This window comes from Acipenser ruthenus, chromosome 6 (assembly GCF_902713425.1).
Source record: "Acipenser ruthenus chromosome 6, fAciRut3.2 maternal haplotype, whole genome shotgun sequence".
NCBI lineage: Eukaryota > Metazoa > Chordata > Actinopteri > Acipenseriformes > Acipenseridae > Acipenser > Acipenser ruthenus.
The window spans coordinates 69,276,086-69,289,165 of NC_081194.1; the positions used below are offsets into that span (position 1 = coordinate 69,276,086).

General features: G+C 37.6%; 1 protein-coding gene across 2 annotated transcripts in view; it reads left to right on the forward strand.

Moving 5' to 3' along the window:
• The first annotated feature begins 3,083 nt into the window (after positions 1-3,083).
• LOC117410346 (putative Polycomb group protein ASXL2) overlaps positions 3,084-13,080 on the forward strand; it is a 96,657-nt gene continuing 86,660 nt past the window's right edge. For both annotated transcript variants that reach the window (XM_034016778.3, XM_059025737.1), the window contains exon 1: positions 3,084-3,255. In XM_034016778.3, coding sequence (XP_033872669.1) covers positions 3,199-3,255 — 57 coding nt within the window. In that variant the 5' untranslated portion in view covers positions 3,084-3,198. The remainder of the gene's footprint in view (positions 3,256-13,080) is intronic.

Below are 13,080 nucleotides of genomic sequence, written 5' to 3' on the forward strand. Positions count from 1 at the left end.
CGCTATAGCTTGCCTCAACAAAGAAGGCTCTGTCTTCCTTCTTTATCCCCCTGGGATATGGCCCTCATACTCTTAGTGCTCGAATCCCATAACTAACAATTATATGTGTTCTTTCAGATTCTCTTTTCTTCCTTACGTCAAGGCTTCGTATGAGCCGTTCCGTCCTCTGAGAGTCGAACCCGGTCGGTAACTGGGACCCAGTCGTGAGGCAACACCTATACCGACTCTCCGAATAGTCAGAGGACTCTGTGTTTTCAGGGGCCCGGAGGCCATTAGGGCTTGCCTCGACTCCATAGGTAAGGCTCGCTAGGTTGGAGTCCGGCCCGTCCTTTTCTCTCTCCCTTGTCTGGAGGCCGAGCCTCCAATCCTAAATTGCAAAAAACACTCCCTTCCTCTCGCAGCCCTGGCTCCTGCCCCATGAACTTTCTACTACTTGCCTCAGCTACTTTTTTATTTACATTTTTAGCAACTGGCGGAAAACTGGGCTGCAGCAGGTGGGTTAATAATTGTGTACCTACTGTCTTGTTTCCTATAAACAACAACACAAGGATTGAACATGGCAGACAATACAGATGCAAGTCAAAAGCAAAAGAAGCAAGTATAAAAATAATGCCTTGCACAAAACTTGCTGCCTTGCAAATTGCATTGTATAATGAACTATCTCCAGTAGCTAACTGAGCTGATTGATATCAAGTTGCGTCTGTCTCTTCTGCAAATGGAGCCTGTCTGTACTAGCATTGCAGTCAGTTTATTTCCCCGTTATCTTGTGTTATATTATGCTAGATTACCGTAATCCAGACTGGATAACAGCATAGCATTTTGCAAGTTCTCTAATTTTTTCAGACAACTTAACAGCTCTTCACAGGTCATAATGCTTTTTTTTTAGCCATACTGCTCTATTTCAAAACAGTTGAGTATTTTTGTGACATGAGTTTCGCAAATTCTCAACCAGAACGTGATAAACAAGCGCAAAGCTGAACGTGTCTCTCTGGGAAATGAGAGACGATGGTTGCTATGGGTAACAATCTGTGTTGATCATATAAAGCCAGTCTCAGTACATGTATCTATAGCAAGAACAATTGGCTAAGAGAGAATCATAGAGAAAATAATTATTTTAAAAAAAATGTTATTAGTTTTGTATAACTCATTCCCATATAACCCTCTCAGGACATAAGGTCAGACATAAGGTAATATTGTTGCTACAGTCTGGACTGTGAGCTCCATTTTTAAGTTAGGCTTCATAGTATCTATTCAGCAGATTTGCAAAGAAAACTAGACAAAGTGTAATTAAATGTTGAAGTGCACTGCTTTCTTTCAAATGTCACAGCTAACACAGAGACATGAATTGGGGTTTAAATGTAAGAGCCCTTGTCTAACAGAACTAGCTTGCCATGCAAGGCTTAATGCACTGTTATTGTTTTGCTCCTTCTGGTGGTCATTGTGCTGCAGTACATTATCAGACATTGCATACCATAGTGCTCCATACTGGCTCTACAGTATGTACAGTATATCTATCTATCTATCTATCTATCTATCTATCTATCTATCTATCTATCTATCTACCTACCTGTCGATCTATCTGTCTACAGTACTGGTACAAATTATGGAAAAAACAAATGAGTTACAGCAAGACAAGGGGTATTATACAGTATTGCCCATTTTTAATCACTCAGATCCCTTACTTACTAAATACCCTGGTATCTCTGAATAGATAATCGTCTTTTAAAATATGCTAGATATTTTAATGAGCAAGACATCTAGTAGACATCTAGTAAAATTGTACTGCAAAAGGTTCTCCTTTTTCTAGGAAAGCAGTACAACTGGTGTTGAGGATGTTTATAGCTGGATACCTTCACTCAGACTGTTTTCTCACTAAATATCTTGGTATCCCTGAATAGAAAGAAAATTGCAAGAAATATTAATGAAGAGTCTCCGACAAGTCCTGTGGTACCCCAAATATGACTGGGTATGACATTTTTTCTTAATGTTACCCTCAATAATAGATTTCTGACTAAGGACTTGCAAGGACAACACTACATTAAATATTGTACCAGTCTTGGCAGTTAACACACAGGAAAAAAAAATTGGGGTAATATAGAGAGCAAACACTCTTGTCATTCAGTATTGTTAGTAAATTAACCATATTTAGGGTACCACTTAATTTGTGATATGGATTGCTCATTGAAATCCTTATCATATTTTAAACAGGAGCAAATTATCTATTCAGAGATACTAGGGTATTTAGTAAGTAAGGGATCCGAGTGAGGAAAAATGGCCAATACAATCCACACTCCTATTCCTGCTGTAAATCATTTGTTTCCATAATTTGTACAAGCACTGTATCTAGCTATACAATTTACAATACAATAATATTGCACATATATTGTGAATTTAAATATAAAATGGTCAATTACTATGTAAATCACATATTCATATGTAAAGCAAGAAATTAGAAAGAACTGTCAACACTAAATACCAAACACATCATGTGTTTAGCAGGGGGACCAGGAGACAGATCTCCAATAACAGGTGGGATACATGCAGTGATCCAGAAAGACCGGTACAGTGCAATAGATAACCAGATAAGCCTGGACCAGGGTCAGACAACTAATATGAGACAGCCTAGATAACATCAGTAGCAATCTAAGTACGTTATGAGGGATGAGACATTATTTAGGGAGAACTGCATATTTAGAAGAATAAAATGCTGATAAAAACGTTTTTTGGTGTTACGGTCATCAATTTCCCATTGTGAGTGTAGATTAATTATAATAAAGTAACGTTGGTATTATTGTACACTGGTCGGTAAAACACGCGATACAGATAGTGTCTTTGTTTACTGCATGGTATTACAGTAGTGGGCCACTTAGCTTCAGAAAATATGTTTTTATTTTTTTAAACAACACCCAGTAAGACATAACTGTGCTTGCAGTATGAAGGCTAAACTGGAGGCGTTACTGTGGGAGTTAGTGTAAACAACACCCCGACAGCACACAGCTCACCCTAGCGTGCTTCTGCACAGCTGTCATGATTTGTACAGTAAGATGACGTCTCCCATTCAGTCACATGACCAGCCCCTTACAGTAAGAACCCAATATGGCAGCAGCAGTCGCTCCTGCCCTGTAACTACAGCAATATTTACACAAATACGGCAATAACAGGCACCGACCAGATAGTAATTACAACCCAACTGCAGGCATGAGGGAGAAACAGAGGAAGAAGAAAGGGCGGACCTGGGCAGAGGCTGCCAAAACGGTAAATTGCACGGTTATTCGCTGTTGTTTTGCTGTACGTATTCAGTGGCCAAACAGAGCCCTGTGCTCACCCTGCGACTGCAACTGTGTAATGGTGTTTATGAGTTCATGACCTGCTGGTGCAAATGGATTCTTTCTTGCATGTACAGTAAACAGAACACGGCCTTGCAGTTGTTTCTCAGGCCATTGAAGTATGTATATACCGCATACATGTTACAATGATGTTTATACCGTTCTACAAGCTTTGCAGGCTCGGCACCTAGATTTGTGCTAAAACTTTGACGTTTTTGTTTTTTTTTAAGTATTGCTTGTGCATGACACTTATTCTATCGTGTACACGGGTACACAAGAATTATGTAGACTGCAGTACCGTGACTTTACCATATAAACTCGTAAATGTACATTTATTTTATTTTAATTTTTTATTTACTTATTTTGCTTTAGCTAGCCGTTTCACCCTTTTCAATCAAGGTAGCAGTGTCAAGTGCGCCTGAGCAAACGAGCGCAAGTTACCACCAGTAAGTGCCTGGGGCTATACACTTAACAATCGTGGGGGAAAACATTACTTAAAATTGTTCGAACGCACAGTTAAATTCTGATTTATCAATCTTGAGTAAGGCACTCATAAGCACGTTTCTAAGCAATACGTGTCAGTAAATCTCAATGACACTAAAATTGTTCGCACGTGGAAATTTGCATTTAAAACGCCCCTGTGTAGCCTATGGTAAGTGTAGCAGTCTGTCACTGCTGCGTTTTCTCTGCGAGTGCCCACACTGCTGTTTTGAAGAATAAATGAATCGTGGGTTCTGGCTGGCCATTTAGCACAGCATTTAGTAGACAAAGTCGGGCGTCACATGTGACCTGCACATTAATTGTGTGGTACTTGTCTCCGTTCACGAAATTAAATTAATTCAATGTCAGTGCTTTGTAATTGCTATTTGGGTGCAGTCTATAACACCAACGGTATCCGGAAACCCAGCAATTAAATGCAAACCCCTTTTTATTTCAATCTGCTGTCCATCAGTATAAGGAAACTGAATGTAGGCTACTGAGGACACAACGGCAGTGATGGGATCCAAAACCACTGTCATCAGTGCATAAAGAGGCTTGTGAAATGTCACTTATGTCTCCGATCTGTCTTTGAAAGGTACCAGTGGCCAAAAAGCCAAGATAGACAGGACTTGTATATGTGTGCGCTTGTGGTCTGTGTAGCCTAGGTCCAAACTTATTGCACAATTTCAATAAGACTTCCTTGGGAAAGTGGTGTCTTGCAAAAAGAGTGTTTCTGTGCTTTGTGCAAAGAAGTAATAACGTAATTCTGTCTCGACGAAAAGTGCCGTTAGCAAGGTCTTCCAAAGGGCGAGGTCAGCCATTTTCAAGTGGTTTGCAATTATTCTGTGAATTTATAGTAAAAATGTTTACGTGTTAATAGGCTGCACGTCAGTTTGTACTTATTATATTCTTTGGTAATTCACAATGACTCACAACAACATTGTTTTCTATTTAGTTTGTACTCATGGTCAATATTGATACCACTGCATGGATAATAATTGTAATATTAGGCTAATTATATAGACACGTCAAATTTCAGGTATGCACGCAATTGTTTTTCATTATGCATTGGTGGTGTATCCTTTTTCCTGAATAATGGGGTTTAGATTTTTTTCTTGAAGTACCATCACGCAAGGTTGTATGTTGGTAAATCTTTCTGTCAGACTGTGCCTACGCACAGTTTAGAACGAAGTTTGTGCGTACGTACACGTGATTGATAAATATAACCACCGGTCTGTACCAAAACAACAGTTTGCTGACCCTTTTTGACTGACTGGTCATTTGGTTATATTATATTGAGTCATCCGAATTTAAGTAACTTTGAGACAAATGGAAACACAAAATATAATTGTTATAACAGAATTGTCCACAAAATACTTCAGAAACCTTAGAATATACTTTCTTATACAAAATATACACAGGAGCAAGCAAACAAAAAAAGTTCCCATCTACAATTTATTTAATCACATTTATGATCCCTGAAGCATCAATTGATATGTATTAAAAGTAAAAGTAAAGTCAACATTTCTGTGTTTGACAGTGATATTCCTCACTCCATAAGAAAGGTCTATAGCTACTGTCAAGTTTCCCATTACAGTTTGTGAAATGGCATTGGTGGCAGTTTTGCTACCTACTAGGGATGGTACGAATACAGCGGTTCCGAATAATTTTCCTTTAAGGTCTCACTGAACCAACACATTTCAATTGAAAGCTGGTTAAACTTTTAAATCACACAGTTAGGTTGTGCTGTGTGTATAATCTCCAAAGTGCTTTCAGTTAAAAACAAATTGTCGCCTTTTAATCTGTAGACAGGTGAGTTTCGCGTGGCCGATGCAGATCCACATTATAAACACATATGCATAACAGTAATGTGTAATGGCTTCATGTAGGGTTTAAAAAACACTATTGTTATGCTTATGTGTTTATAATGTGGATCTGCCACCCGAAACTATCTACTGTAGCAGAGTTGGCGTATTTGGTCTTCTGGCTAGTTCAAATACTCCCATTAGCAATTACATTTAATATAATACTGAACTAATTCCCATTGCTACAGTATAAAGGGAAGTCTGGCACCCCATACTGTGGTCAATTCCAAAACTCTGTTTGAATCTGGACATGGCATAACCAGTAGTTGGAAGGTACAGTAGCCAACTGAGTACAGTCCGTCTCGAAGTCAGATTGAAGGAACAGTACAGTACGTGATGCTGATGAAGGTTTGTGTCATCTAGGATACTGTATTTATTTTTTTTACCAGAAGTAAAGAGTAAGGATTGCACTACACGCTACAGGAATGATTAGGCTTTTAACACTTTTTCAATGTGAAATATATATATATATATATATATATATATATATATATATATATATATATATATATATACAGACGTGCTCAAATTTGTTGGTACCCTTACAGCTCATTGAAATAATGCTTCATTCCTCCTGAAAAGTGATGAAATTAAAAGCTATTTTATCATGTATACTTGCATGCCTTTGGTATGTCATAGAATAAAGCAAAGAAGCTGTGAAAAGAGATGAATTATTGCTTATTCTACAAAGATATTCTAAAATGGCCTGGACACATTTGTTGGTACCCCTTAGAAAAGATAATAAATAATTGGATTATAGTGATATTTCAAACTAATTAGTTTCTTTGATTAGTATCACACATGTCTCCAATCTTGTAATCAGTCATTCAGCCTATTTAAATGGAGAAAAGTAGTCACTGTGCTGTTTGGTATCATTGTGTGCACCACACTGAACATGGACCAGAGAAAGCAAAGGAGAGAGTTGTCTGAGGAGATCAGAAAGAAAATAATAGACAAGTATGGTAAAGGTAAAGGCTACAAGACCATCTCCAAGCAGCTTGATGTTCCTGTGACAACAGTTGCAAATATTATTAAGAAGTTTAAGGTCCATGGAACTGTAGCCAACCTCCCTGGGCGCGGCCGCAAGAGGAAAATCGACCCCAGATTGAACAGAAGGATAGTGCGAATGGTAGAAAAAAAACCAAGGATAACTGCCAAAGAGATACAAGCTGAACTCCAAGGTGAAGGTACGTCAGTTTCTGATCGCACCATCCGTCGCTTTTTGAGCGAAAGTGGGCTCCATGGAAGAAGACCCAGGAGGACTCCACTTTTGACAGAAAAACATAAAAAAGCCAGACTGGAATTTGCTAAAATGCATATTGACAAGCCACAATCCTTCTGGGAGAATGTCCTTTGGACAGATGAGTCAAAACTGGAGCTTTTTGGCAAGTCACATCAGCTCTATGTTCACAGATAAAAAAATGAAGCTTTCAAAGAAAAGAACACCATACCTACAGTGAAACATGGAGGAGGCTCGGTTATGTTTTGGGGCTGCTTTGCTGCGCCTGGCACAGGGTGCCTTGAATCTGTGCAGGGCACAATGAAATCTCAAGACTATCAAGGCATTCTGCCCAGTGTCAGAAAGCTCTGTCTCAGTCGCAGGTCATGGGTCCTCCAACAGGATAATGACCCAAAACACACAGCTAAAAGCACCCAAGAATGGATAAGAACAAAACATTGGACTATTCTGAAGTGGCCTTCTATGAGTCCTGATCTGAATCCTATCGAACATCTATGGAAAGAGCTGAAACTTGCAGTCTGGAGAAGGCACCCATCAAACCTGAGACAGCTGGAGCAGTTTGCTCAGGAAGAGTGGGCCAAACTACCTGTTAACAGGTGCAGAAGTCTCATTGAGAGCTACAGAAAACGTTTGATTGCAGTGATTGCCTCTAAAGGTTGTGCAACAAAATATTAGGTTAGCGGTCCCATCATTTTTGTCCATGCCATTTTCATTTGTTTTATTATTTACAATATTATGTTGAATAAAAAATCAAAAGCAAAGTCTGATTTCTATTAAATATGGAATAAACAATGGTGGATGCCAATTACTTTTGTCAGTTTCAAGTTATTTCAGAGAAAATTGTGCATTCTTCGTTTTTTGTGGAGGGGTACCAACAAATTTGAGCACGTCTGTATATATATCATTTTCTGTATCACTGTAAATGTGAAAGGGACATTTCATACTCTGTGGGAGCTACATTAGACGACATTAAAACTGGCAAATAATATTTCAAAGGTTACAGAAAACTACAGTGCATGAACAATATGGCAGGCTGGCAGCAAACACATTATGCTTGGATTTGCTTCATGTCTTTTTAGTTGGCTTTTTTGTCTAATGTAATGTACTGCATACGGCAGTAGTTACCATATCCTTTTTAAAGACTGTAAGCATTATTTACAACTTGCTCTGATAAAATATATAGATCTGGACAGTTGAAAATGTGAAAGCTTTGGACAGGTGCTTTCAAACAGTGAACATTTTTAAACCAATAGAAAACTGAAATATTTAATCAAGATTTCAGTTTAACTTTTCAAGGTGACACTTCCAAGAAATGCCCCCAATTTGCAGAGTTCAAGCTACAAACAAAATATAAAGATTGCTCCACTAAATTTCCTTTTCATACACAAATGGAGTAGACCGATGTTTTCAACATGTGACATGTGGGACAACTATAATTATTGCTTTAAAGGTGGTGATTTGACAGCATAAGAAAAGGAAGTTCTAGTGTGCATAGTACAATGGGAGACTCCTCACACAGCCCTACAGTACCAGTGTGTATTAATCCTGCACTGGAGGGACTGCTGCCTTGGGGAGCGAGAGAGCAGGCTTTACAGTACCCCCATCAGGGAGACTGGGTACAAGTGTACCAATTAGTGCAAATTGTGAGACTGGATGATCTCAAGAAGAACACAGATCCTGTACCATGCCAATTACAGTAGAACCTGCCGTATCCAATTTAATTGGTTCCAGTGGTCCATCGGATATGGAAAAACATCGGATCTCAGAGGGAGTCGTTGTATTAGATTGTAGTTGCTTTATTAACATCTGGGCATTATAAATTAACAATGCATGTATATTATACAAATAAGTGAAAATGATTGCAAAACAAAGCACTGTAATACAGTATTTGAAAATTTACAAAGCGACATTCCAAAAAGCAGTTTGTACCGTGCTTTCTCATTCTGTGCCAAAGTAATTCGACAGCTTTTTTATTTATTTATTTATTTAGCTTGTGAACCCGAGACAGAAACAACAAGAAAGCATGTATACAAACACAAACTGGCTTTGGAGGTCGGTGAAAAAATCTTGTTCCAGCTTTTTAACGGTACAGTAATTATATGAATCACTTGTTTTTTTTTATTTAACATGGTTAAACTGGGTAGTTACGTGAAGTGACAGCATGTAAAAAGTGAAACTGAATTTCCAAACACAACGTCTTTTCTTTTTTCTTTTGACCTGCAACTGAATCCATTTTGTGCTGCTAAGAGCATTGATCCTCAGTTTCCATCAGTACTGTTAGCAGCATGTGTAAATGGCACATGCCAGAAGTCTATCAGTTAAATACTGTAAATACTTTAATGCTAACTAATGGGGTATGCATTAACTGTAGCCTTATATTTGAACTGCAATGTTACTTTGAACTACTGTACAAAAACGTGGTCTTACAATAAAAGCCAAAACAACAATGATTCTTATTTGCTTGGCTGTGAAGCAAATAAACACAGAAACAGAACATATTATTATTATTTTTTTTAATTCCTACGCTGCAGATAAAATATACTAAACAAAAGGCCTGCATGCACATACTACAGTATATATTTCCAGTGATTTAAACTAAAACTAAAAAATGCTTTCTAAAGTATTGTGTTGTAATTGTATTTATTTATCTATTTATTTATTTATTTATTTATTTATTTATTTTTAAGATTAAATCACTAAGTTTTCACTTTTTCCCAGTTTAGGTACAACACTGGTGTTTACTATGGAAGGCCATCCGGGTCAAAAACACCTTATTTAGTACAAGTTTCAAATATTTAGTATGTGTTGTAATTCTAATTATTAAACATACTAATTTGGCCAATCAGATCACTGAAAATGAAACGAGAACCAATGAATTTAAAGAAAATAATAAGTGTAATAAATGATCCAATTAATAGTACCCATACATCTGCCATTCCCGCACAATTCGTGGCGGTATATGGACTAGGCACTGGGTAAAGTCTAGTGAAAGATGGATAGACCTGGACCCTCCGAGACGAGCATCAACCGGTGGTTTCAGAACCTTAGAAATCGCTTTAATTCAGTGGTAACCCCACTGTAACTAATATATAATTTTAAACAGGTGTTGAAAGATCTGACATTGAATATAATATTAACTATAGTAACTCAATATTTTAGAACATAAAAACATAAGAAAGTTTACAAGTCTTGCTCGTTTGGTTGTTAGTAGCTTATTGATCCCAGAATCTCATCAAGCAGCTTCTTGAAGGATCCCAGGGTATCATCTTCAACAACATTACTGGGGAGTTGGTTCCAGACTCTCACAATTCTCTGTGTAAAAAAGTGCCTCCTATTTTCTGTTCTGAATGCCCCTTTATCTAATCTCCATTTGTGACCCCTGGTCCTTGTTTCTTTTTCCAGGTTGAAAAAGTCCCTTGGGTCGACATTGTCAATACTTTTAGAATTATGAATGCTTGAATCAGATCGCCATGTAGTCTTCTTTGTTCAAGACTGAATAGATTCAGTTCTTTTAGCCTGTCTGCATATGACATGTCTTTTAAACCTGGGATAATTCTGGTCGCTCTTCTTTGCACTCTTTCTAGAGCAGCAATATCCTTTTTGTAGCAAGGTGACCAGAACTGAACACAATATTCTAGGTGAGGACTTACTAATGCATTAAGTTTTAACATTATTTCCCTTGATTTAAATTCAACACTTTTCACTATATATCCGAGCATCTTGTTGGCCTTTTTTATAGCTCCCCTACATTGTCTAGATGAAGACATTTCTGAGTCAACATAAACTCGTAGGTCTTTTTCATAGATTTTCATACACTTTTCTCTATTAAATGTCATTTGCCATGTGTCTGCCCAGTTCTGAATGCTGTCTAGATCATTTTGAATGACTTTTGCTGCTGCAGCGGTGTTTGCCACTCCTCCTATTTTGAGGTTTCTCCTCTAATCAGTACTTTCTGTTTTCTACATGTTAACTACTCCCTAATCCATGTGCATGCATTTCCTTGAATCCCTACTGCGTTCTTTTTGAGAATTAATTTTTTATGCAGGACTTTGTCAAAAGCTTTCTGGAAATCTAAATAAACCATGTCATATGCTTTGCAATTATCTATTGTCGATGTTGCATCCTCAAAAATCAAGCAGGTTAGTTAGACATGATCTCCCTTTCCTAAAGCTATGCTGACTGTCTCCCAGGGTAATGTTACCATATAGGTAATTTTCCATTTTGGATCTTATTATAGTTTCCATAAGTTTACATATAATAGAAGTTAGGCTTATTGGTCTGTAGTTACCTGGTTCGGGTTTGTCTCCCTTTTTGTGGATCAATATTACGTTTGCAATTCTGCAGTCTGTTGGTACAACCCCTGTGTCAAGAAACTGTTGCATGATCTTGGTTAGCGGTTTGTAAATAACTTCTTTCATTTCTTTGAGTACTTTTGGGAGGATCTCATCCGGCCCAGGGGATTTGTTTATTTTAAGAGCTCCTAGTCCCTTTAACACTTCTGCCTCTGTTATGCTAAAGTTATTTAAAACTGGATAGGAACAGGTCGACATGTGGGGCATGTTGCCCATATCCTTTCAAAAACTTTTGAAAAGTAATCATTTAATATATTTGCTATTTTTTTCTCTTCATCTATAATTTTACCATTTGTATCTCTTAGACATTTAACCTCCTCTTTGAATGTTCTCTTGCTGTTATAATATTGGAAAAACATTTTGGAATTGGTTTTAGCCCCCTTAGCAATATTGATTTCTATCTCTCTCTTGGCCATTCTAATTTCCTTTTTGACTTGTGTTTGCAATTCCAAGTACTCTTTCTGAGTACTTTGTTTTTGGTCCCTTTTAAACGCGCTGTGTCTACTTTTGGGATGTAATTTTTTTGAGCCTGTAGTACTACATTTTTAAAAAAACAGCCATCCTTTGGATGTTTTATCTATTTTACACCAATCTACTTCTGTTAGTCTCTGTTTCATACCTTCCTAGTTTGCCTTTCTAAAATTGTAAACCTTAGCTTTAGTCATTACTTTTGGGGTTTTAAAAAGCATTTCAAATGAGACCATGTTGTGGTCTGAGATTCCCAGTGGTTGTCTGACCTCTGTTTTAGTATTCTGTCTTCATTATTAGTCAGTGCCTTGACAAATTGCGTTAGGAAGCAGTCATTTGTCATTTCCATCATTTTCATTTTGTCTGTCGTGCTCCCCACCGGGTTTCCCCATTTTGTATGGGGGAAATTGAGATCCCGGCACAGATTATTTTGCTCTGTGCCTGAATTTGGCGGTCTATAGCATGCCCATATTATGATGCCCTTTGAATTCTTGTCCATTATTCTGACCCATATTGCTTCTGCGTTGTTTTTTTCTTCCAGATTTAACACCTGGGCTTCAAGGCTATTTTATATGCATAGCGCTATCCCTCCACCTCTTTTGTCTTTCCAATACAGTGTATACCCACTAATATTATATTCATCTCCATCACTCTCAGATAGCCAAGTTTCTGTAACACCTATCACATCGTAGTTACTTGTTAGTGCAGCAGCTTCAAGTTCTAACATTTTGTTTCTGAGACTTATAGCATTTAGAGAAATACATTTAATGGCTATCTTACCTAAGTTGTTGCCCTTGTTTTGATGTGGTCTCCCTTCTGTTTTTTTTGTTGATTTCTACCCCCTTCCTTTCTAGTTTAAATGCTTCTGAACTTCCTTGAGGATCCTTTCTCCGAGTAGATTGGTTCCCTTTTTTATTTAAGTGCAGTTTAGTGTAAAACCGAAATAAATATAATTAGAAAAAAAAAAAAAAGATTGTGTACATTGTTAATACAAACTGAACCGGGTCACGGTCAACATGGTCTGTCTCAAGAAGTCGGCAGCACTCAGCAAATCTATATTTGCATCGTAGAAGAAAATCTCTTGGCGTCATGATTTGCAATTTTTCTTTTTGTGTATTTCGTGTCTGAAATTAAAAAGATGTTATCCCGAAGTTGATTGGTTACTCTTGTAATTACGCTGCATGACTGTAAAATGACCAGCTGCACTACTGGAAAATGACCAGCCCCTATGTACTACTGTAAAATGACCAGCCACTACATAGGTACAACTGTAAAACGACCAGCTCCATACACAGAAAATGTGTAGTTAATTTACATTTATTTAGAACACATAGTATTTTATGTATTCT